At 45.2% G+C, this 23,280-nt stretch overlaps 2 protein-coding genes across 15 annotated transcripts in view; one reads left to right on the forward strand and one right to left on the reverse strand.

Moving 5' to 3' along the window:
* The window catches only part of TRAPPC12 (trafficking protein particle complex subunit 12), a 103,917-nt gene extending 84,277 nt beyond the window's left edge, over nucleotides 1-19,640 (reverse strand). Inside the window, exons 1-2 of one of the 12 annotated variants that reach the window (XR_004669647.4) lie at nucleotides 19,367-19,602; nucleotides 10,570-11,632 (exon numbers count right to left, since the gene is read on the reverse strand). Coding sequence is in view for 11 of the 12 variants with exons in the window: in XM_034952525.4 (XP_034808416.1) it covers nucleotides 10,570-11,628 (1,059 nt within the window). In the remaining variant the exon portion in view is untranslated. Of the gene's footprint in view, nucleotides 1-10,569; nucleotides 11,633-19,366 lie in introns of all 12 variants that reach the window. The other 11 variants (XM_034952525.4, XM_034952527.4, XM_063594668.1 and 8 more) reach the window with 11 other exon arrangements.
* Nucleotides 19,641-21,326: 1,686 nt separating this feature from the next.
* Nucleotides 21,327-23,280, forward strand: part of EIPR1 (EARP complex and GARP complex interacting protein 1) — a 176,672-nt gene continuing 174,718 nt past the window's right edge. Inside the window, exon 1 of one of the 3 annotated variants that reach the window (XM_003807408.3) lies at nucleotides 21,327-21,580. In XM_003807408.3, coding sequence (XP_003807456.1) covers nucleotides 21,539-21,580 — 42 coding nt within the window. In that variant the 5' untranslated portion in view covers nucleotides 21,327-21,538. The remainder of the gene's footprint in view (nucleotides 21,581-23,280) is intronic. The other 2 variants (XM_008959520.4, XM_034952528.2) reach the window with 2 other exon arrangements.

Genomic DNA, 23,280 nt, shown 5'->3' on the forward strand with positions numbered 1-23,280 from the left:
ACTCCTCCATCCCCACAACATTATCAATGAGACCATGCTGTGAAAATCTCTCGTCCTTAAAATTCTCTGTTAGTTAATATTTTAGCTACCACAGCAAGTTCCTGAGATACTAGCATATGCATGACTATCAAATATCCCACCAACAGAGGGCCAAGGATGTGACAAGTGTCTTAAGACAAACCTCACCCTTGCTGTGTGGCTAACTGAAGGCGGTGACAGCGCAGGGAGGTGGAGACGCTTCTACTGCGTCTCCTCTAGCCGTTACTGTGCAGGGGAGGTGGGAGGGGGAGGGAACTTCCCCCAGGGCTTTCTAGAGAGCTGTGCTACTACACCTGGGATGCAATCCAGCTAGAACCAATGATTCCTTCAGACCAGCAAGCCATTCAGTGAGGGTCTACTTTATCCAGGGCAAGGTTCAGGGAACACGAAGGAGACACATGAATATATCACAATCTGGGACTCATCGTGATGTCGCCACCCCATTCTCCTGGTCAGGTGCATTTATGGAGGAGCAAGTGGCTGTTCTCACAGCTGACAGGCAGTTAGGGCCTGGCTGCCTTTCCTGCAATGGGGGAATAGTCTCAGTAGTCCCTTCTTGATTTTGACGGTGAAAGACAAAACAGAAGCCAGAGCAGTGGACTGAAAGCGTATGGGCCTTACTGTCTGGGAAGCCCAAAGACACAAATGCTCATGGGGTAGCGCTGCTGAAAGGCAGCAGCCCCTGCACCTGGCGCAGAACACGCTGAGCTTTCTGCCACATCGCCAATGCAGAAAGGTGCCTGTTTATCCTGGCAGGGTCTATCCTCTGATCCAGTGTTTGCTTACTCCCGGGAAAAATGAGACCACCTGAACAAAAAAACCACAACAATTAAAACCCAAACCCAAACTCAAGGATGTGGAGAAACTGGAACCCTCACACACCACATCATTGGTGGGGAGTCAACATGGAATAGCCATTTTAGAAAGCTGTCTGGCGGGGCCTCAAAATGTTGAACAGAGTTACCACAGAATCCAGCAAGTCCACACCTAGTTATACATCCCAGATCACTGAGAACACATAGACACAAACGCCTGTGTGTGAATGTTCACAGTAGCATTACTCACAACAGCCAAAAGGTAGAAACAGCCCAAATGTCCACCAACTGATGAATGAATAAAAAGCAGCAGTAATTTGCTTCTGTCCATTTCAGGGTAACTGGGACTGGACTGTCTTGATGTGAACAACTGCAACATTGCTCAGAAGAAATCTAACAACTGTCTTCAGACACAGCAAAGGACTGTGACCCGACAGAAGGAAAACATGAGTTGAACTCTTGAACCCAATGGCACTTTTTGGACCACATTGCAGGAGGAGAATCCCAAGCAGGGTTTGGGACGTCAAGGAGGTTAAGGCGGATGGGCTGATGAGGTTGAGACTGTACTCAAATATGCTTTCCCAACATTCTTATTTTGCTAAATTATTAACAACAATGGGAGACAGAGAAAGTGTGAGAGTGTATGTGTCAGAAAGAATATACATTATCTCTATATAATAAGTTCCACCTACATAATCCTTTGTGGTTTATTCTAAAAACCCAGCTACAATTTATAACATAATTTACTAGAGAATGGTTTTGGAACATACTTACAAACTGGATAATTCTTATATCCAGAGATCTAGAAAGGAGGGAGCCAAGCAGACAAAGGGTTTGTGTGGGAGCCCTTGAGTTTACTGCTGATCACTCAGCTGTATGTGCAGAGAGTGCAGCTCTGAAGACAGGAAAGGATGAGGTGCTGTGAGCTGACAAGCCCAGAGCTCACACAGGGCTGTGGGGTGTTGAGTGTGGGTCTGCCATGGACAGAGTCCTGTGAGCTGGCAAGCCCAGAGCTCACACAGGGCTGAAGGGTGCTGACTGTGGGTCTGCCATGTTTAGTGCTCTCACTGAACAGAAGGGGAATTCAGTATAGACTTCAGAAAGGTCACCCAAAAGTAGAAGCTACTGCTCTAAAGTCATTCTAAAAAGCCTAAAAACAAACATGAAACTAAATCTGTAAATAAGTTACTTGCTTGTCAGAATAAAGGGCAAGTCTTTTCAAAGGAAGATGAAAAAGCTAGACACACAACCTGAAATCCACAATGTCCACCTTCTAATAAAAAATTACTAGACATGTAAAACATGTGTCCCGTAACTAAGAGAAAAAGTACATAAAAATAGATGCAGATATTACATAGATAATGGAACTTTCAGATAAGGACTTTTTTTTTCTTTTCTTTCTTTCTTTTTTTTTTCTTTAAAGAGGCCTGTGTTGCCCAGACTGGCCTCACACTCCTGGGCTCCAGTGATTCTCCTGCCTCAGCCTCCTGAGTAGCTGTGACTATGGGCACATGCCACCATACCTGGCTCAGAAGACAACTTTAAGGTGCCTCTTATAAATGTTCTCAAGAGTTTAAAGTAAAGCTTGAAAATGATAAAAGAAAAATGATACGAAAAAGAACCAAATAAAAATTCCAGAGATAAAAAACATGGAAAAGTCACTGAATAGGATTAGCTGCAAACTAAAAAGTCTGAAGAAAAGATAAGTGAACTTAAGGACAGCAGTAGAAATTCTAAACTTAACCACAGAGAGAAAAAGACGGCAAAATAAAAACACAAAAACAGATCCTCAGTAGCTTCTGTGGCAATATGAAGCAGTATGTATACTTGGAGTTTCCAGAAGTAGGAGAGAGAAAAAACACAGAAAATACCTGAATAATGACCCCAAATTTCCCCAAATTGACAAAAATGATAAAGTCTCAGATCCAAAACAGCCAATGAATGCCGAGCAAGATAAACATAAATCCCATGTGAAGGTACATCAGAACCAAACTGCTGAAAAACCAGGGATAAATCGTAAAAGCACCCAGAGGAAAAACATACAATTAGGTACAGAGGAGCAAGGATAAGAATTACTACAGACTTCTCATCAGAAACTATGCAAGTCAAAAGACAGTGGGATGGCATCTTACAAGGTCTAAAAAGAAAAAAAAAAACTGTCAACCTAGAATTCTACATACTGTAAATATGTTGTATATTTGGCAAAAATAAACTTTAATAACGAAGATGAGGCTGGGCATGGTGGCTCATGCCTGTAATCCCAGCACTTTGGGAGGCCAAGGTGGGCAGATCACTTGAGGTCATGAGTTCAAGACCAGCCTGGCCAATGTGGTGAAGTCCTGTCTTTACTAAAAATACAAGAACTAGCCAGGCGTGGTGGCTCACTCCTGTCATTCCAGCACTTTGGGAAGCTGAGGTGAGCAGATCACTTGATGTCAGGAGATTGAGACCAGCCTGACCAACATGGTGAAACCACGTGTCTACTAAAATTACAAAAATTAGCTGGGTGTCGTGGCACATGCCTATAATCCCAGCTACTCAGGAGGCTGAGGCAGGGGAATTGCTTGAGCCTGGGAGGTGGAGGTTGGAGTGAGCTGAGATTGTGCCACTGCACTCCAGCCTGAGTGACAGAGTGAGACTGTGTCTCAAGAAAAAAAAAAAAAATTAGCTGGGCGTGGTGGTGCGTGCCTGTAGTCCCAGCTACTCTGGAGGGTGAGGCATGAGAATCACTTAAACCTGGGAGGCAGAGGTTGCAGTGAGCTGTGATTGTGAAACTGTACTCCAGCCTGGGCGACAGAGCAAGATTCTGTCTCAAAAAAAAAAAAAAAAAAAAGTAATAATTTTGAAACTAATAAAAGCTGCGACAATCTGTAGCTAGTACACCTGCACCCCAAAATTAAAATTTCTGCCCTTCAAAAGACACCTAAGAAATTGCAAAAACAAGGCACAGAATAGTAAAAAAAAAAAAATTGCAACACATCTATTGTATATGATAGCTCATTTCCAACCAGGATATTTACAGAATTCTTAAAACACAGTAACAATAAGACAAACATCCAAAGTTTGAAAGATGGAGAAAACATTTGAAGAGATACTTTATAAAGATATACAAATCGTCTACATATCAAAGGATTAATATATGACATCCTTTGTATCAAGTAGCCTATATAACCTCAGTCATCAGAGAAATGCAAAAATCTAAAAAAGTTGACTATATCATGGATATTTGGAACTCTCATACGTTGCTGACGGAAACATGAAATACTGTGCCCACTTTGGAAACTGTTCTATTTCTTATAGAGCTAAATGCACATTTATCGTAAGCCCCAGAAAGTATACTATTAAGTTTTTACCCAAGAGAAACGAAAATATATCCACACAAAAGACTGTACTCAAATATGCTTTCCCAACATTCTTATTTTGCTAAATTACTAATAACAGGATAGAGTGTGAGTGTGTGTGTGAGAGACAGAATATACAACATTATCTCTTTATAATAAGTTCCACCTAGAGAGCCCTTTGTGGTTTATTCTAAAAACTCCCCTACGATTTATAACATAATTTACTAGAAAATGGGTTTCGAACCTACTTACAAGCTGGATAATTCTTACATACGCAGCAGTGGGAATTCAGTTATCAGCAAAGGCTCAAGGCTGGCAGTAATTATGGATTCCAGATTCAAGACTTTTGGTGCTGGAAGGACTCACTGGAGGAGACTCTCAGCCATCCACCAATCTCTGATCTCCCCCTTTTTTTTTTTTTAACCTCAAAGTGCTGCTCTGTTGCGCAGGCTGGAATGCAATGGCGCGATCTCAGCTCACTGCAACCTCTGCTTCCCGGGTTCACGTGATTCTCCTGCCTCAGCCTCCCAAGTAGCTGGGACTATAGGCGTGCACCACCACGTCCGGCCATTTTTTGTATTTTTAGTACAGATGGGGTTTCACCGTGTTAGCCAGGGTGGTCTCGATCTCCTGACCTCGTGATCCACCCACCTCGGACCCCCAAAGTGCTGGGATTACAGGTGTGAGCCACCATGCCCGGCCCTCCCCTTCTTCTAGTAACAGAACTTCGGTTTTGCCTGAGCACATGGTCGCCTACCTAAAGACTATTTTCAGCCTTCCTTGCATCTTGGTGTGGCCAAGTGACTAAACCCTAGGTAGTGGGATGTGAGTGGACACACTGTCTTCCAGATGACGTATCATAAAAGGAATACTGCAGAGCTCTCCAGCCTCTCCCTCTTCCAGATGGCTGGAAGACAGCAATGGGAAAAAGCTTCCTGGACTTGGTTGACGAAGGTAGAGTCAATCCACAGTGCTGGCCCACATATCTCCAAAGTGTTCTACCACCTGGAAATAAACATGTATCCTATTCCAGCCACCATACCTTTGGCTTTCTTTGTTAATGCAGCTGAACCTACAGCCTAACTGACAGACTTACCAAAACCTTTCATTTTACAGAGAAGAAAATAGAGCCACAGATGTTCAATAAATTCCCTTAGGTTACACAGGTTATTGGCAAAGCAACAATTTGAAACCAATTCTTCTAATTCAAGGCTCTTTCTAAGCTCACATACTGATCAGGGATATGTCTACGTATCAGGCAACTTCTGGGACCCTGGAGAAGACTCAGCTACTCATTCTTTATGGAACGCTAAAGTTAAGCCATTTGATTTCCAGTTCTTTTTTTTTTTTTTTTAAATGTGGGTACATAGAAAAGGCATTTTATTTTTAAATTTTAGGATATTTAGTTGACAAATACAAATTATATATATTCAAGGTATACAACATGATCATTTGTTATAAGTAGACATTGTGTACTGAATTCCAAAGTCAAAATAATTAACACAACCGTTACTACCCATAGTTACTGTGTGTGTGTATATGTGTGAGGGTGGTGAGGACACTTAAAATCTGCTCTCGTCAAATTTCAAGTAAACAACGCAGTATTACTAACTATAGTCACCATGTTAAATATACATTCCATCCCCAGCATTCCTTCCTCTTGCATAAATGAAGCTCTGTACCCTTTGAGTAACATCTCCCCATGCCCCTCACACCCCCAGGCCCCAGCTTCTGTGAGTCTGACTTCTGTAGATTCCACATGTAAATGAGATCACGTGGTATTCATCATTTTGTGTCTGGCTTATTTCACTTAACCTAATGTCCACCAGGTGCATGCATATAGTCACAAATGGCAAGGTTTCCCCTTGTTTTTTAAGGACTAAATAGAATTCCATTGTGTATATTTTCTTTTCTTTAAAAACATTTTTTTTTTTTAAAGAGACAGGTCTTACTCTGTTATCCATGCTGGAGTGCAGTGGTGCAATCATAGCTCATTGCAGCTTTGAACACCATGGCTCAAGTGAGCCTCCTGCCTCAGCCTCCTGAGAAGTTGGGATTATGGGCGTGAGCCACTACATACCAAATTTTCTCTGTCCTCTCACCTGTCGATAGGCACTTAGGTTGATTCCCTATCTGGGCTACTGTATAATTCTGCAGTGAGCATGGAGCGCAGGCATCTCTCTGAGATCTCGATTTCAATTCCTTTGGATACATACCCAGAATGGGGGACTGTTAGATCATATGGTAGCTCTATTTTTAACTTTTTCGGGCACCTCCACAATGTTTTCCATAATGGCTGTATTAATTTACATTCCCACCAACAGTGCACAAGGGTCCCTTTCTCCACACCCTCACCAACTCTTGCTGTCTCCAGAGTTTTCAGTTAACAGTCATGATATCTCATTGTGATTTTGATTTGCATTTCCCTGATAATTAGTGCTGTTTCTAGTTCTTTGACTTAAACAGAGATCCTTCTGAGAGAAATACAATTAGTCATTTTCTATGGTAGGGAGAAATACAACATAAGACAAAGAGGCCAGAACTAAGGCAAAGAGAACCTGTGTTCTGGCACTGGCTCTGCAGTGTTGTGGCTGCATTATCTAGGGTAAACACGCCCATGGGACTCTGCCTGGATCTCTACTGAGCCACAGGACACTGAAATTATCCATTTACAGGTCTCCCTTCCCTTGTCTAGGCCGTCTGTCCTGGTCTGGGCTGGCGGGTAGGCATTACACCCTCCTTTGTGTCAGGAGGAGAGAGGATGCCTGGACATGGCAGGCTTGCCGGTGAACACACAAGTCATTCGGATCTGTTTCCTCATCATAAAAGGAGAAACTGGACAGGACCAGAGACCTTTAAGCTTTTTTGAGGAACAGGTGTTTTCCATTCCTTGAAAGCTTTGAGCTCGCTGCAAGGTACTGAGTACTCTTAGCCCTACTCACTAAATGTCATATGCTCACCCCAGCCCTTTTGTCAACCAAAGTGAAACACCTCTGCCCCTTTCCAAATGTACCTAAGACCGTTGGACTGCAGCACCCAGTTGGGAAGCAATAGGTTAAGTCTTTCCTGTGGCAACCTTCAGATTTCCTCTGAGTTACAGTCAGAGGGAGAAGCAAACGGCAAGGCAAGCAACAGAGGGTTTGAAAGAAAGTGCTAAAGGCCAGACCCACAGATGTTAAAGGAATTTTACAGCAGAGAGGACAAAGACCCCGAGAGAGACGGGAAGAAACATGGAGCAGAACATGAAAGCCATCTTGGGGGTACAGGATACAGAGACAAGACCAGGGAGTGGGAGTACAGGTAAGGATTCAGTGACAAATAAATCCAATCCCACACATCCAAATACCCCTGACATCAGAGTCCGGAATTGGTATTCATTAAAAAGATCCTGCAAAGGTTAAATTATGCTCAGTATATTCTGCCTAAGAGGGTAGAGAAGGATGCCTAGACCAATGCCTGGTCAAGAGTAAGCACACAATAAATATAGTAAATGAATATTAGTAAATTAGTCAATGAACGTTCTGGAAAGACTGCCTGTAAAACACCCAAAATATGGATGTCTATAGGCTTACACTTCAGTTATCTGAAAACATTAACTGGCTTCATTTCTCTAGTATGTCACTTTTCTTTTCCTGGAGAATGCACCACTCCTAGGTCTCAGCCATCTATCAATTCAATAGCAATAGTCACAGTCATACGATTGGCTTATTGGCTTACCTATTTGTGTTCAGGAGTGAGAGTGGAGTGGGTAAGTGGGTTCAGGAGTGGGTAAGTGGTTGCACTAAAGGGGGCTGTAGGTCCTTCTTTCAGTTTCAGGAAGACAGACACGCACAGGATCTGAGGCCAGTAACTGGGAGGTGGGGCGCCCCGTCATGTACAGTGCCATATGGAAACTACTAATCCTGTCCCACAATTTGGTTGCAATAAACTAAAACTGACAGGCATATGATTTAATCTGATACATATGTATACATATATTTATAAAAATTTTATCATACTATGCATGCTACATGCTATCTTCTGTCCTGATTTTCAAATTTAACAGTATGAGATGAACCTCATTAAATATTGTTTTATATCTTTTTAAAAATAGATTTTACAATTTATTTATATTATTATTCACCAATGATCAGAGGAAGATTTTATTACTTAGAGCACTTTTAGGTTTGCTGCAAAATTAAGCGGGTATAGAGATCTTCCATATATTGCCTGCCCCCTACACACACAGTCTTCCCCATGATCAACGCACCTCGCCAGAGTGGTCCACCTATTACAACTGATGAATCGACATGGACACATCATTGTCACCCAAAGTCTACAGCTTACATTAGGGTAGACTCTTGGTGTAGCACATTCCATGGGTTTGGTAAAATAAATAACAACATGTACCCAGCATTAAAGTATCACACGGAATAGTTTCATTGCCTTAAAATCCTCTATGTTCCACCTGTTCATCCCTTCCTCCCCCTAACCCCTGGCATCATTTTAAAAACTTACATAAATATTCCATTGCAAAGATGAGGTGAGTCAAATGTATTCAAGCCTCCTAATAACGGGCTTTTAGATTATTTCAGATTCTTTGCAATTACAAACCACCCTGATAGACATCTCAACAGCTGGTATATGTATACAAGTATGATTATGTCCTCACAATACATTCCTAAGAGTGGAATTTCTGGGTCAAAGAATATGCACATTTGATACGCATTTTAAAATTTACTTAAATGTGTTTGTATTGATTTTGGTCCCATCTGGGCTGCCTTAGAGAGGCTATTTTCCCACACTTCAACAAACAGTAGATCATGATTGATAAATGGAAACGGAAATGACTCGAGTGTGATGGCGGCAGGAGGCAGACACATCCTAGGCAGACAGGGGCGGTCCCCGGTGAAACCTGACTGGAACTGAAGACAGTTTAAAGCCTAGCTGCAAGTCCTGGATAAACCCACGTAAGGGACTGAGAACCTTTCGTCCCATGTGGAGCACTTTCCTCTGATTGATTACCCCTCTTCACCTATTTTACATATACCTACCCTTCCCCAATTGGTTTTTTCCACTGTCGTGCCCACCTTTGAGTGGTGACTTTGTTTTAGCCTTCTTTTTTGCATACTCACAATCAGCATGCACCCCTCCATTCTGAGCCCAAAAAAGCCCCTGAGCCAGCCACACTGGGAAAGACACAACCTGACTTTCGGTGGGGGACCACCCTCGCCTCCCCTCTCTGCTGAGAGCTGTTTTGTGCTCAATAAAACTCTTGTCCGCCCTCCTCACACTCTGGTTGTCGGCATAATCTCGTTCTTCTTGGAGGCAGGACAAGAACTCAGGACTCCGCGGAGTGCAGGTACCAAGACAGCAATAACACTGTAACCCTCCATCCCCCACCCCCTTCGGCTGCCCCACTCAACGGGAAGCAGTGGTCTGTTAATGCGCCCGTTTAGAGCCGTTAAGATGCCCGTTAGTCCGGCAGCAGATGCGGGTCGAAAAGAGCTGTGTGCACGCTGTCACATCCCCTCTCGGGCTTCGGGGCCGCGGGCGTCGCTCTTCGGGCGCCACGGTGTTCCCCTCGCCTGGACGCAGGAGTCCACTGTGGGAGTCACTTGCCACACGCCTGGTCCAGCTACAAGCCCCGTGTGGAGCCTGCTCCTATGCTGGCGGTTGGAGCAGCCCCCGGACCCCTACACTCAGTTGTTCGCACAACCCACCTGCTGGGGGCTGAGAGCACAGTCACCGAGGCCACGGGATATGCCAAAGCGCAAGCCAGGTGCGGCCCGGCAGGCCTAGTGGGCGAACCTGGGCCGAGAGAGGCCTGGGCAGGGGCATCGCCGACCACGGAGGTCTCCGGCTGGCAAAGCGGCACCGAAAAAAACCCTGCATCAATTGTCTTTCATTAGTAGTGAGATCGAACATTTGTATGTCTCCATTTAGCTTAACATTTATATATTTCTGTGATTTGTTACTTTTTGGGTCACGCGTATTTTTCTTATTCAACGTATAAAAATTCTACATCGGGCACATTATATGTTACAGGAATATATTTTTCCATATTTTAAAGAAAGAAATGGATTTATTATTAACTGGAGTTCAAATGTCAAATGGATTACAGGACATGGAGAACTGACTGAGAGAATTACAGTAGAACTGTCTGCCTTGGTGGTATTTATTTCCACCTCTCTGAGTAGCAGTCCATTAAATATGTTCTGTTGGGGAAACCAACAGATCCCTAATTACCCAGGGACGGAGGAACACAGACGCTCACAATGGGATGTCAGGAACTACTGAAAACACGGCCTTCTCCATCCCTTGAGGGGCACTGTGCGTATCTCACAGACGCAGGGAGGAGGCACGAGCTGCGGAGGTGGGAGACCCGGGCTCACCTGGATGTTGTCGAACCTGAGGCCCGGCATGGTGAGGTTCTCCTTGTCCACGAACACGGCGCCGCGCTGCTGGGTGGCCACGGCCCGCAGGACTCCACGCGTAGCCTCCCCGGGAAGCCAGGCGTCGTTCCTCCGGTCCATCTCGCTCATGCTCAGGGCGGTGGCAAAGGGGTCGTCACTCCCTGCAAACACTGCCTGGATGTGCGCGAAAGGCTCTGGCGACGCCGGGGGCGCAGCTGCCTGGGGCCCTCGCATGGCCACGGGTTCGGGGCGCCCCTCGGTCCCGGGCACAGCGAGGGGAGGCGGGCTGGCGGGGGCCGGGGAGCCCGCGCCGGGATTGCTGACGGAAATGAAGGCGGAGGTAGTGAAGGAGTCGAAGAAGTCCGAGGCCAAGGAGTGGCTGGCGGCCGTGTCTCCGAAGAACGTGCTGAGGCTGGGGCTGGGCTGCACGACCTGGGGCGGTGTCCTGGCCGAGGCCTCGCTGGCGCCACCGAAGCTGGGCGACTTCACCATCTGCGGCTCGAAGCCGTCCCCGGAGGCTGGGGGCGCGCGCTGGCTGAAGATGGTGCACACCGGGACCGGCTCCGCAACGGGAGGCTCCTGCTCCGGGCGCGCGGCTTCGCTGCCTGGGACCTCGCGGGCCGTGTCCTGCCTCGGGGCCCCTCCGCTACTGGGTGCCGCGTCCTCGGGGGCGTCCTCGGGGGCACAGTCGCCGTCGGCCTCGCCGCTGGGACTCGGGGTGCCCGCGGGCTCCGGGCCTGGGTCGCCTTCCCCTCCGGGCTCAGCTTCGTCCCGCACTCGGCCCAGGTCGCCCGCGTCGCCCTCGCTGTTGGGGGAGTCAGAGATGAGGACGCTCTCCATCATGTGTTCGTTCAGCTTGTCCGCGAGAGGACTCGAGCCTTCCGATGCGGTCTCGTTCTCTTCGGATCCAAACTCATCTCCGCCAAGATCGATGGTTTCCTCCTGGAAGAGCAACCCCTGCTCCTCCGGAGGCGCGAGCTGAGGGGGGTGCGGGGCCTCCGGGGCCGGGGTCTCCTCGCCGCCGCCAGCGTCCTCCATGACCCTGAAAGCAAAGACAGAGAGAAGGCCCCTGAGCGTGATCTTCATTCACCTCAACCGAAAAATGAGTATTGCTTATAGATTCAAATGACGCAGACTTCCATTTCTCCAGCTTCTTATCCATGTGCTTTTGATTATGGTAAAATACACATAAAATTGACCACCTTAAGTTCAGTAGTGTTAAGTACATCTACATTTCTGTGCAACCAATCTCCAGAACACTTTTTATCTTGCAAAACTAAAATCCCATCCCCATTAAACATTCCCCCGTATGCCCATCTCCCCCGCCTAGAGCATCCACCATTCTACTATAAAATAAGTGGAATCACCCGATAACTGTCTTCCTGTGACTGGCTGATTTTACTCAGTATAAAGTCCTCAAGGGCTATTTATGCTACAGCTTGGTCAGAGTTTCCTTCCTTTTTATGGATGAAAAATATTCCATGGTATGCGTACACTACATTTTGTTTATCCAGCTATCTGTTGTTGAACACGTGGGTTGCTCCCATCTTTTAGCTATTGTGGATGCTGCTGCAATGAACGTGGCTGTACAAACAGCTCTTTGAGACCCTGCTTTCAATCATTTTGGGTAAATACCTAGAAGGAACTGCTGGATTATATGGTAATTCTATTTTTAATTTGTTTTGAGGCACCAAAAAACTGTTTTTCATAGTGGCTGAACCGTTTGTCATTCCCACCAACAGTGCACAAGCCTTGGAATTCACATCCTTGCCAACACTTGTTATTTTGCTTTTATTTTATTTCATAGTAGCCATTCCAGTAGGTGTGAGGTTCCAGCCATATAAACACTACTTCATTCTGAGAGTCAGCTAAATCCCTCCTCTTCCATGAAGCCCTCCCAAGACTCTTCAATTTGTAATAGTCTCTTGACTCTTCCCCATGCCGTCCGCCCCTACCCCCGCCCCGCGCCCCAGCTCATATTATCTGCCTGACTCTGGAAATCTGATACAGTGCGAATGACATGAAAAATTTAAACAGTAAGAAAACAGCACACTCACTAAGCACTGATGGCTGAAGCTGACAACACAACTAGCTAACATTTATCCGCACATACTATGCCCCTGGCTATATATACATATGCCTGTGTGATTCTCAGAACACCCCTCGAGACAGCTGCTATCACTGTCTTCATTTCGCAGATGAGGACACTGAGGCCTTGGGAGGCTATGTAAGCCGAAATCACACCGCTAGTGAGTGGGGAAACCAGGACCAGCCAAAGAATGAGACAAAGAGCTCAAACTGTAAAAAAGTATTTGTTCTTTTTCTTGAAAAACTTTTACTTTATGTAGTTTTACTCTCACAGTGAACAAATTCAAGTTAAGGAAATCTAAGAGACTATGATAAAAGATAAGGGATTTTTTTTCAGAATAAAACAACACGTACCTTTTTTACTTAAAAAATGACACTTAGCTGATCTCTAGATAAGACTACCCTTTTCTCACTGTCAACACTTCCATCATAGTATTCCCAATGAGTCAGCCTTCCCAAAACATTATTTTAAAGTACATAATCCAAGTTATACATTTTGAAGAAGTTTCCGGTTCAGCCTGGTCAGTTACTAATTCCCTTATACATTCATCCAATAATTGTTAAGTATAAATGAATAAAAAATCCAATGAAAAGGAGTAAAACGTTTTTTTTCCTGCCATGTTTCACCGGGAGCCCGAAGAACAAATTGCCCTAGAACCCCAAAGGGGGAGCCCCCTGTGCATGGTAAGGCTGCTCCTTCGGGTCCTTCCTGTGCGGGGATAGATGCCGGGCACAAGGAGCAAACAGGCAGCATGAGGCAGTGCCCCCTCTGAAGTCTCCCAGCAGGACTTGAAGGCACTAGCGTGGTCTGCGTATTTTATTTTAGAAATAAGAATTTATTTCGATATAAGCTAATGATGAGAGAAAGGGATCTTCCCTCCGTCTCATCTCCCCTCAGCCCTAACAAAATTCTAGGTTCTAAAGCTAATTCTGATTCAATCTCACAGATTGTAAAAGTTTTATTGCCTTTGTGAAGAAACGTTTTAAAGAAACAATTCTTACTATTGTGAAGATGAAGCTGCTTTAAACCTCTAAGATTTAGGGAAATCTGTTTATCAGAGATATAATAACAAAAAACATCGCCTAGAAAAACCACCAAAATAATAAAAATTAAGGTAAAATGCTTCTAAATTATAAAGCTTAAAAACTTTATAAATTGTAAATTAAGGAGAACTGATAAAATGGGAATGTCCAAAATTTTCATTAATACCTGCAAACCACTTTTGAGAAGAGAAGAAAATAAAAAAATAAATTTTATTCTTAAGTAAATACCAAAGTAATAAAAAGCCCTAATAATTTAGGGCAAGGATGATCACTTTTGCTTTCACACAAATAAAATCTAGATGCAGGAAAATGCTTGTAAGTAAGGATCTGAGGGTTTCTTCTCTAGAAAATCAAGAGGAATGCTCAAATAAAAATGATATAAAACGTGATTTAGATGATGCTTTTATGAATGGGAAGACATACATATATTATAAAGCTATATCTATATAAATTATATACATAAGATTTTGTGAGAAGGGACATATAATTTGTAGCAAAATAGCTTCTTCACTTCAAGGGTTTCCTTACTCTAATCTTATTCCAATGTAAGGTTCAAATGCAAAGCAGACACTAGTAAAAACCATGTATATATGACGAGATAGTTCTATAACCATAAAAAAAGTATAACCAGTAGTTAAGTCTTCCTACAAAGAAAATATAGGGTCCAGAGGGTTTACCAGTGAATTCCACCAAAGATTCCGTACAGATAATTCCTACAGTACAAAAATTCTTGCAGAGAAGAAAAAAGACACATGACCCAATTCACTTTATAAGGCTAATATAACCTTGAGACCAAAATTTGACAAGGCCATACTAAAAGGGAAACTATCATCTCACTCATGAACACACATGCAAAAATCTTGAAATATTAGCTAACTGAATCAGCAATGTATTTATTTTCTACCAAACTCAGGTTATCCCAGAAATGTACTGTTGGTTTAATGCGATAGATTAAATAAAAGTACATGACTATCTCAATAGATGCACAAGAAAGTATCTAATAAAATTCAGCATCTGCTCAAGATAAAACCTGTCAGCAAACTAGCAACAGAAAGTAACCTCCTTAATGCAATCAAAGGTATCTACCAAAAACCTAAAGGAAACCTCAAATTAACAGTGAAACGTTTAAAGCATTCTCTTTAAAAGTAGAAAAAAGATAAAGATGTCCTCTTCAACATTTTTATGCTGCCTAATACTGGAGTCCTCGGGCAGGATTAAGGCAAGAAAAATAACTAAAAGCTACAATAAAAACTGAAAAGAAAAAAATACAAACCTTCATTCTTCGTGTATGATTATTTATGTAGAATACATCAAAAATCTATGGTATAAAGACTGAAATATCGGGCCGGGCACGGTGGTTCACGCCTGTAATCCTAGCAATTTGGGAGGCCGAGGAGGGTGGATCACCTGAGGTCAGAAGTTCAAGACCAGCCTGGTCAACATGGTGAAACACTGTCTCTACTAAATATACAAAAATTAGCCAGGTGTGGTGGCGGGCGCCTGTAATCCCAGCTACTTGGGATACTGAGGCAGGAAAATCACTTGAACCCAGGAGGCGGAGGTTGCAGTGAGCCGAGATCGCACCATTGTGCTCCAGTCTGGGCAACAGCAGCGAAACTTCATCTCAAAACAAAAACAAAAACAAAAACAAAAACACAAGACTGAACTATCACAGGGGAATATGTAGCACACATCAAAGGAAGAGACGATTTTCCTTGAGTGATGTGTAGACAAATCATGCAGCTGGGAAAAAATAAACTTGGAATCTTGTCTCACCACAGACACAGTTAACAATCTCAGGGACGTTAAAAACTTAACTGTGAAGGCCGGGTGCGGTGGCTCACGCCTGTAATCCCAGCACTTTCGGAGGCCGGGGCGGGCGTATCACGAGGTCAGGAGTTCAAGACGAGCCTGGCCAACATGGTAAAACCCCGTCTCTACTAAAAATACAAAAATTAGCCAGGCGTGGTGGCGGGCACCTGTAATCCCAGCTACTCTGCTACTCGGGAGGCTGAGGCAGGAGAATCGCTTGAACCCAGGAGGCAGAGGTTGTAGTGAGCCAAGATTGAGGCACGACATTCCAGCCTGGGTGACAGAGAAAGACTCCGTCTCGGGTGGGGCGGGGGTGGGGGGTCAAAAATTAACTGTGAAAGGCAAAACTTCAAAACTTTCAAAAGAAAATATAAGAGAATATATTTTCAGAGTAGGCAAAGCCTCTTAAACTAGGCATAATCAGTACAAACCATAAAGGGAAAATGGATACATCTGCTATATTAAAATGGAAAGTTCTATCATTAAAAACCTAAAAAAAGTGAAACAAACAAATGTAACTGAGAAAGGATTAACACGAAGAATACATAAAGAATCCCTACAAATTAATAAAAGCACACTAAATGATCCATTAGAAAAATAAGCAACAGAGCTGAAAGAGGTATACCTTTGAATATCCATGTTGAGAAACCACTTGGTATTATCTAGTAAAGTTTAAAAAGCACATTATCACTTTGATAACTATACATCTTGATTTTTCCCAGAACAATTCAATTTTTCACCCATGGTTTAAGTTATTTCTATTATTTTATTAGTATTATTATTTTATGAGACATAGTCTGGCTCTGTCACCCTGGCGGGAGTGCAATGGGACGATGGTGGCTTACTGCAGCCTCGATCTTCTGGGCTCAAGCCCATCCTCCTGCCTCAGCCTCTGGAGTAGCTGGGACTACAGGTGTGCACCACCACACTCAGCTATTTTTGTATTTTTTGTAGAGATGGGGACTCAATATGTTGGCCAGGCTGGTCTCAAACTTCTGAGCTCAAGTGATCCTCCTGCCTTGGCCTCCCAAAGTGCTGAGATTACAGGCGTGAGCCACTGTGCTTGGCCTCAGTAAAATCACTAAGTGTCTCCTTTCACTCTTAAAGGAGTCTTGGTTGAGACAATAAATATGTGGTCATAGCACCTAGGACCTAGCAATTCCACTGCTAGATACCTATCATGGAGGAATTCCTGTACATGAGCAGTGTAAGCTATGATGCTGAATTTCATAAATAACACATCAAAATACCTTTCTTCTAAAGTCCTAAAAGAAAAAGTAGGCTGGGCGTGGTGGCTCACATCTGTAATCCTAGCACTTTGGGAGGCCGAGGCAGGCGGACCACGAGGTCAGGAGATCAAGACCATACCGGCTAACATAGTGAAATGCTGTCTCTATTAAAATACAAAAAATTAGCCAGGCATGGTGGCGGGCGCCTGTAGTCTCAGCTACTTGGGAGGCTGAGGCAGCAGAATCGCTTGAACCCAGGAGGCGGAGGTTGCAGTGAGCCAAGATCGTGCCACTGCACTCCAGCCTGGCGGCAGAATAAGATTCCATCTCAAAAAAAAAAAAAAAAAAAAAGTGGAAATAAACACTGCCTGTAGACACAATAATAAGTAAATAAGTAGACTGTGGTATACTAGGACATAAAATATTAAAATAGTGGTAAAAATCAGTGAACTCTTCCATATCTAACATATAAATTATGTTTGGATCTCACAAATACAATTTTGCACAAAGAATGAGTAGAAAAATAAACAGCATGACTCTGTATATTCAAAAACATGTAAATTAAACAAAAGTGTTGAATCCAAACACTTTTTCTGTGTTAGGAACACAAACATATTTGGTCAAACTCCAAAGAAAAGCCAGGATATAGTAACAGCCACTTTAGTGAGGGAGGGGTGGAAGGTGATGGCAGGAGAGCTTGACTGGGGAGGGACACACGGAAGTTTCAACGCACTGGGAAAGGGTCCCCATCTTATGCTGGTAATGGAAGACTGGGTTGACTTGATCTTTAAATCTCACATGTGTGTTACGGGTAGTCTTTATAGTTCTTAATTAAAAATGGAAAAACACAAGTATCTGTTCTTGATTTGTACGTGATAGAAATCTTTACTCCCTCCTATCATTGGCTTTATTTTTATTAAACTATAAATAGGATTTTAAGCTTACAGAAGCTTACAGAAGCTTTACATCACAGTGCAGCAAAGAAATCTGACTTTCTCCTTGTCCAGTTGAGGGCTTTGCACAAGAATGTGATTAATTGTTTAAAATTTTTTTAAATATTAAATTTAAGTAATTCTGTATTTGAGAAATAAAAAGTTCCTAACAACATTTAAAACTTGGTTTCTCAGGTTCATTTCCTGGACACAGACACTCTGTAAACATAAATCTTTTACCAAATTGCAGTCATGTAAAATTTCCTTCCATAAGGGCACGAGGGTGTGTAGTGGAAATCTAGGTGGCATGTATTAACAGAAGTCTCCACGTAATGAACACTCACTACAGATCAAGCATTTTACCTTATTATTTAATACTCATCCTAAACTTTTGAAGCATTATTATTACCTCCATCATACAGCAGAGAAGGCCAAGTGATTTGCCTAACATCACACTGACAGTACCTGATGGTGACAGGCTACCCCCACAGGGTTTTCTGCCAATACTCTTTTCTTTGTGCTGGTCACCTCTCAGCTCCTCTTGCAAGGTTGCCAGGCAGGGGTGGGCAGAAAGAGCTCTGAATGCAGTATCTCAATAACTGTGTTGAGTCTTAGCTTCACGATCAAGTGAAGTAACCTCTGAAAATCTTGATCTTTTAGATGGTACATCAGAATAAAGAGGATTAAATACTGGCACCCCTGCATAGGCATCTTTTAAAGTGTGAAGAGCTGCACAGACACAAGCATAGTAATTATCATTTTAATGATAAAGCAGAGTGGCAACACCCAGTTTAGTAACTGTGAAGAAGATCCCATCAGATATCACAAAATGTAAGACCTGAATGAGTAACACTGTGTAATATTTCATTTGCATTTCCCCTGTCCCTCTCTCACCCCAATCCCAAGACGGGACTGGCTCATTATCCGCCACTATCTTCTGAATTTGCGAACAGTGACTGAATCCAAAGACACCATATCTTCAAGTAGCCATTAAAAAGTACAAACCGTAGGCCCAAGAAAATTTTTCCTTGGGGCTAAACTGTTTCGTAGTAAAGAGTGAAAAAATGACACGTTAAAACACATCTTTGACCCTAACGCTTTCTGTTGAATAAACGCTTTTTCGGTCTTCACAGTAAATATACTCTACAATTAGTATGTGTAGCAACAGCGGACGTTTACACAGTGACTCAAATGCTTTTACACTGCATTGCAGCCTCACAATGCTGAGTTTGGCAGGGCAGGTCATTAGTAACCTCTTTCCGCGGGAGGGTGAATTAAGTCTAAGGGAAGTTAAGGGGCTTGCTGGGGGCCTGGCTGGCACCAAGCCTGGAACTGGGGGTTTCGGGGACGCCTGGGCGCGCGCCAGCGGGTAGTTTCCCACACGCTTCGCAGCAGCTTCCCCTTCCCGCAACCTCCGCGGGCTGCAGAGACGCTTCCAGCCCTCTGCAGACGTGGAGAGCAAGGGCCGCGGCGAAGTGGAGCCTGGCACAAGGCCCGCGGAGCACACACGCCCTCGGGTGGCAGGCGACCCCGCGCCCGGACCCCACGCCCACTCCAGCATCGGTCCTAGAGAAGGTCCCTTCGGGCTGAGGCCAAAGCCAGTGTGCTCCCTCCCCGAGGTGGCGCTACACGGTCCCATCCCCTCTGGACTGCCGAGGCCCTGATCCTCACCTGCCACCCGCCTACTGGAGCTGGGCTAAGGGGTCACCTGCGGCCGTGACCAAGGTCCGTGAGGAAGGTGACAGAAGCCGGGAATCGGAGAGGAACTGGCACCCCCGGGCAGCTCTGTGCGCCTGCGCGTGCCGGGCCGCGGCGCGCCTAGTTCTGCTCATGCCCGATGCAGGAACCCGTGGCCCTGCCCCCAGGCCGGAAATGGGGTTCGTTTCCGGTTCGTCTGCTGTGGGCGGGGCCTGGAGCCCTAGGTGTGAACGCGCACAGGCAACCAGGAGCCGGTAGTCGAGGGGAGCGGACCCTGTACTTGGAAATGGGAACGGAGACTCCACTCCACCTAGCCTGATTCTGTGACTCAGAGGCAATAGGCAAGCCTGTGGCAGATGGGGCGGGTGAAAGGGAGTCGCTTAGGCTATTTTTATTGACCAGCATATCCTAGAAATCAGTGTTTCTATGGATTTGTCTTTGTGTTTATCTGTATTTTTTAAGTTTCTTACCATGCACCTGCAGTACTTGTATAATAAAATTCATGATAAAGATATCAGTGATAGATGGGTGGGTTTAATCCCGAAGTATGAAGGCCCTCTTAGCTCCGCAAGTTAATATCGGCAAACGGAGTGGTTGAATAGGATGATTCTCATGTCTGGGCCATTGCTTACTTGATTTCTTTCTTTTCTTGTCTTTTTTTTTTTTTTTTTTTTTGACCGACTCTGGCTCTGTCGCCCAGGCTGGAGTGCAGTGGCGCCATCTCGGTTCACTGCAACCTCCGCCTCCCGGGTTCAAGCGATTCTCCTGCCTCAGCCTCCCGAGTAGCTGGGATTACAGGCGCGTGCCACCACGCCGGGCTAATTTTCGTATTTTTAGTAGAGACGGGGTTTCACTGTGTTGGCCAGGCAGGTCTCGAACTGACCTTGTGATCCACCCTCCTCAGCCTCCCAAAGTGCTGGGGTTACAAGCGTGAGCCATCGCGCCAGGCCTGCTCATTTGATTTCTCATGTAATCTCTAAAATCTCATCCACTCAACAGATACTCATCCAGCCTTAACTCAATACCACGCGCCTTGCCCAACTGAGCAAAACGAGACCCAACCATTTCCATCAGGGAGATCAATAAAGGGTAGAGGGGAAAGCTAATCACAGAAATGGAGGAAAGGTGCGTGGTCCTGGAAGCCCCAGTGGAACCAGGCTAGCGGCGTGGTTCAGCTATGATGTATTTTGGAGTCCTTGCAATGCCATTTCTGCTGGCCCAAGGCCAGGGCAGGCACTTTGAGCAGGATGCGTAAGAGGGGCGGTCTCTCCACCACAAGTCTTCGGTCTTTGGAGACCTCTAGGAACCCCAGGGCCTTCCCTTCCGACTCCCATTCGGAGGCATATGCAGTCCAGGACCACCAGTGGTGCGGTGCCGGCTTTCATGATAACCCCATCCTTGGTAGTGCTTTCTTAGCCACACAGTGCTGGGCACCTGCAGAAATGCATTAGGCATGGCCCTGACTTAGGGCACCTTGGGCCGAACCTAAGGGAGTCAGCTCAGGTGCCCATCCTGGCTACCCAATGGACCAATGAGCGCTGCGACTGTGTTACTCAACTTTGCAGCGTCTCATCTGTAAAATGGAAGTGTAACAGTTTATTCATAGGGTTGGATGAAGCTCCTTATGGCAGTGCGTGTGAAGCGCTGGCCCAGCGCTCAGGAACGCCAAGTACATACAAATGACAATACATGGCGGCGCCCAACTACGGCGTGAGCGATTCTTAGATGCGATGGCTAGCTAAGGCTAATCGCCGCTCGCTCCCGACGGCCTGCGCCCGGAGCCGGCCTCCGCCCACAGCCGGCCTCCGCGGCCCGCTCCGCCCACCAACTTATTTCCTCTGGGCCGGGTTCTCACCTCCAGGAGTCCCCGCGCTGAGAGCCCGGATGTGAGCCCAAGTGGCCATGCGCACAAGCCAGCGCCGCTGCCATTGGTCGCTGGTGAGGAACAGATTGATGACACATCCGAAAAATAGGAAGTGGCCACTACGGAAGCTGTTCTGGGCCAGAAAGACTTCCAGTTTGGAGTCGTTTGCTGCGGGGAGGGAACGAATGGGCGCTGGGAACACGCCCGCGAGGTGGGGACGCGCCGGCCGTAGCGAGGTCCTTAGCGTGTGAGTGGCCGGGGTCGGGTCGCTTCCCCGCAGCATGGAGGACGATGCACCAGTGATCTACGGGCTGGAGTTCCAGGTGGGTCAGTGGGAGGGCGGCAGGTGCTGCTCGGCCTGGCTGTTGATAGCCTGCGCGGTCCCATGGTGACTTCGGTTTGCAGATCTCCCACCAGCCCTGCAAGGACCCGTGTATGTTCCCTAGTTCCCATTTTGCAGATAAGTAAACTGAGGCTTTAGGAGGTTACACGGTTGTACTGGATAACAGGGTTGGCCACAGCCGGCCTGCCTCCTTCCCCTTCACATCCTGTCCCGAACATGACTTCTGACCTGGAAGTTATCACTCACTTTGGTGGACTCATTTGTTTACACGCCCACCTTTTCCTCTAGAATTTGAGTTCCTGAAGGTAGGAACTGTATGTTGTTTAAAAGAAAAATATTTGATTTTGAAACAATTTAAAGTATTTAGAAGAGTTGTAAAAATACATAGAAAGTTCTTCTTTACCCTCCACCCAGCTTCCCTTAATGTTAACACTTTACATAACCATTGTACATTTATCACAGCTTAGAAATTAACATTGGTACACTAATATTCAGTAAACCACAGACTGTCTTCGGATTTAACTGTTTTCACACTAGTTTTTTACCTTGTATTTTCCAGTGCCTTTTCATGACTGTCACATAGTAGGTGTTCAACAAATGACTATGAACCGAATGAGCCCCCAGAGCATAAGCAATGCACATGGTAGTTCAGGACAGCAAGAAAGCCGCCGTGGATAGAGTAAATGCGTCAGGGGGAATGAGGTAGGGGATGAGATGAGCGGGGGAGGAAGATGAGGATTGTGTAGGGCCTGTTAGAGCCCTGTCCTGGTTTTCATCTATTCAAGTAGCTTTTGAGAATGTGTTATGCCTAAAGCACTGAGGGACAGATAGAGAGATAGAAACACAGTTCGCTGCCATATGAAATACTTGATACATAATTTTGTGCGGCAGTATGTGTTAAAGATATAAATGATGTCTGCTTTTTTTTTTTTTTTTTTGAGATGGAGTCTTGCTCCGTTGCCCAGGCTAGAGTGCAGTGGCGTGACCTCGGCTCACTGCAAACTCCGCCTCCCAGGTTTAAGTGATTCTCCTGCCTCAACCTCCCAAGCAGCTGGAATTACAGGCACCCGCCACCACGCCCGACTAATTTTTGTATTTTTAGTAGATACGGGGTTTCACCATCTTGGCCTGGCTGGTTTTGAACTCCTGACCTTGTGATCTGCCTGCCTCAGCCTCCCAAAGTGTTGGGATTACAGGCGTGAGCCACCGCACCTGGCCAATGTCTGTTTTTAAGTAGGTTACAGTCAGAGAGGCAGCAGTGTTAGTAAAATAACATATGCCACCCAGACACCTAAGTTTTAAATCCTGCCTCTAGCACTTATTAACTATGTGACCTTGGGCCTCAGTTTCCTTGCCAATAAAATATGCATCTCCCTCCCCCCCACCCCAAGGCTGTTATGAAATTAAATGAGTTAATACACTTAGTTGAATCATGTAGAACAGTGCCTGGTGCATAGTGTGTTCAATAATTGTTGTTCTAATTGTTATAATGAGAGAAAATTCCTTTCTTTTTCTTTGTAGAAACGGGGTTTCGCCATGTTGCCCAGGTTGGTCTCACACTCCTGAGCTCAAGTGATCTGCCCTCCTTGGCCTCCCAAAGTGCTGGGATTATAGTCGTGAGCCACCGCACCCTGCCTAAGACAAAATTCTTACAAATAAATTTTATACATGGCAGCAGTT

Source organism: Pan paniscus, chromosome 12 (genome assembly GCF_029289425.2).
Source record: "Pan paniscus chromosome 12, NHGRI_mPanPan1-v2.0_pri, whole genome shotgun sequence".
Taxonomy (NCBI): Eukaryota; Metazoa; Chordata; class Mammalia; order Primates; family Hominidae; genus Pan; species Pan paniscus.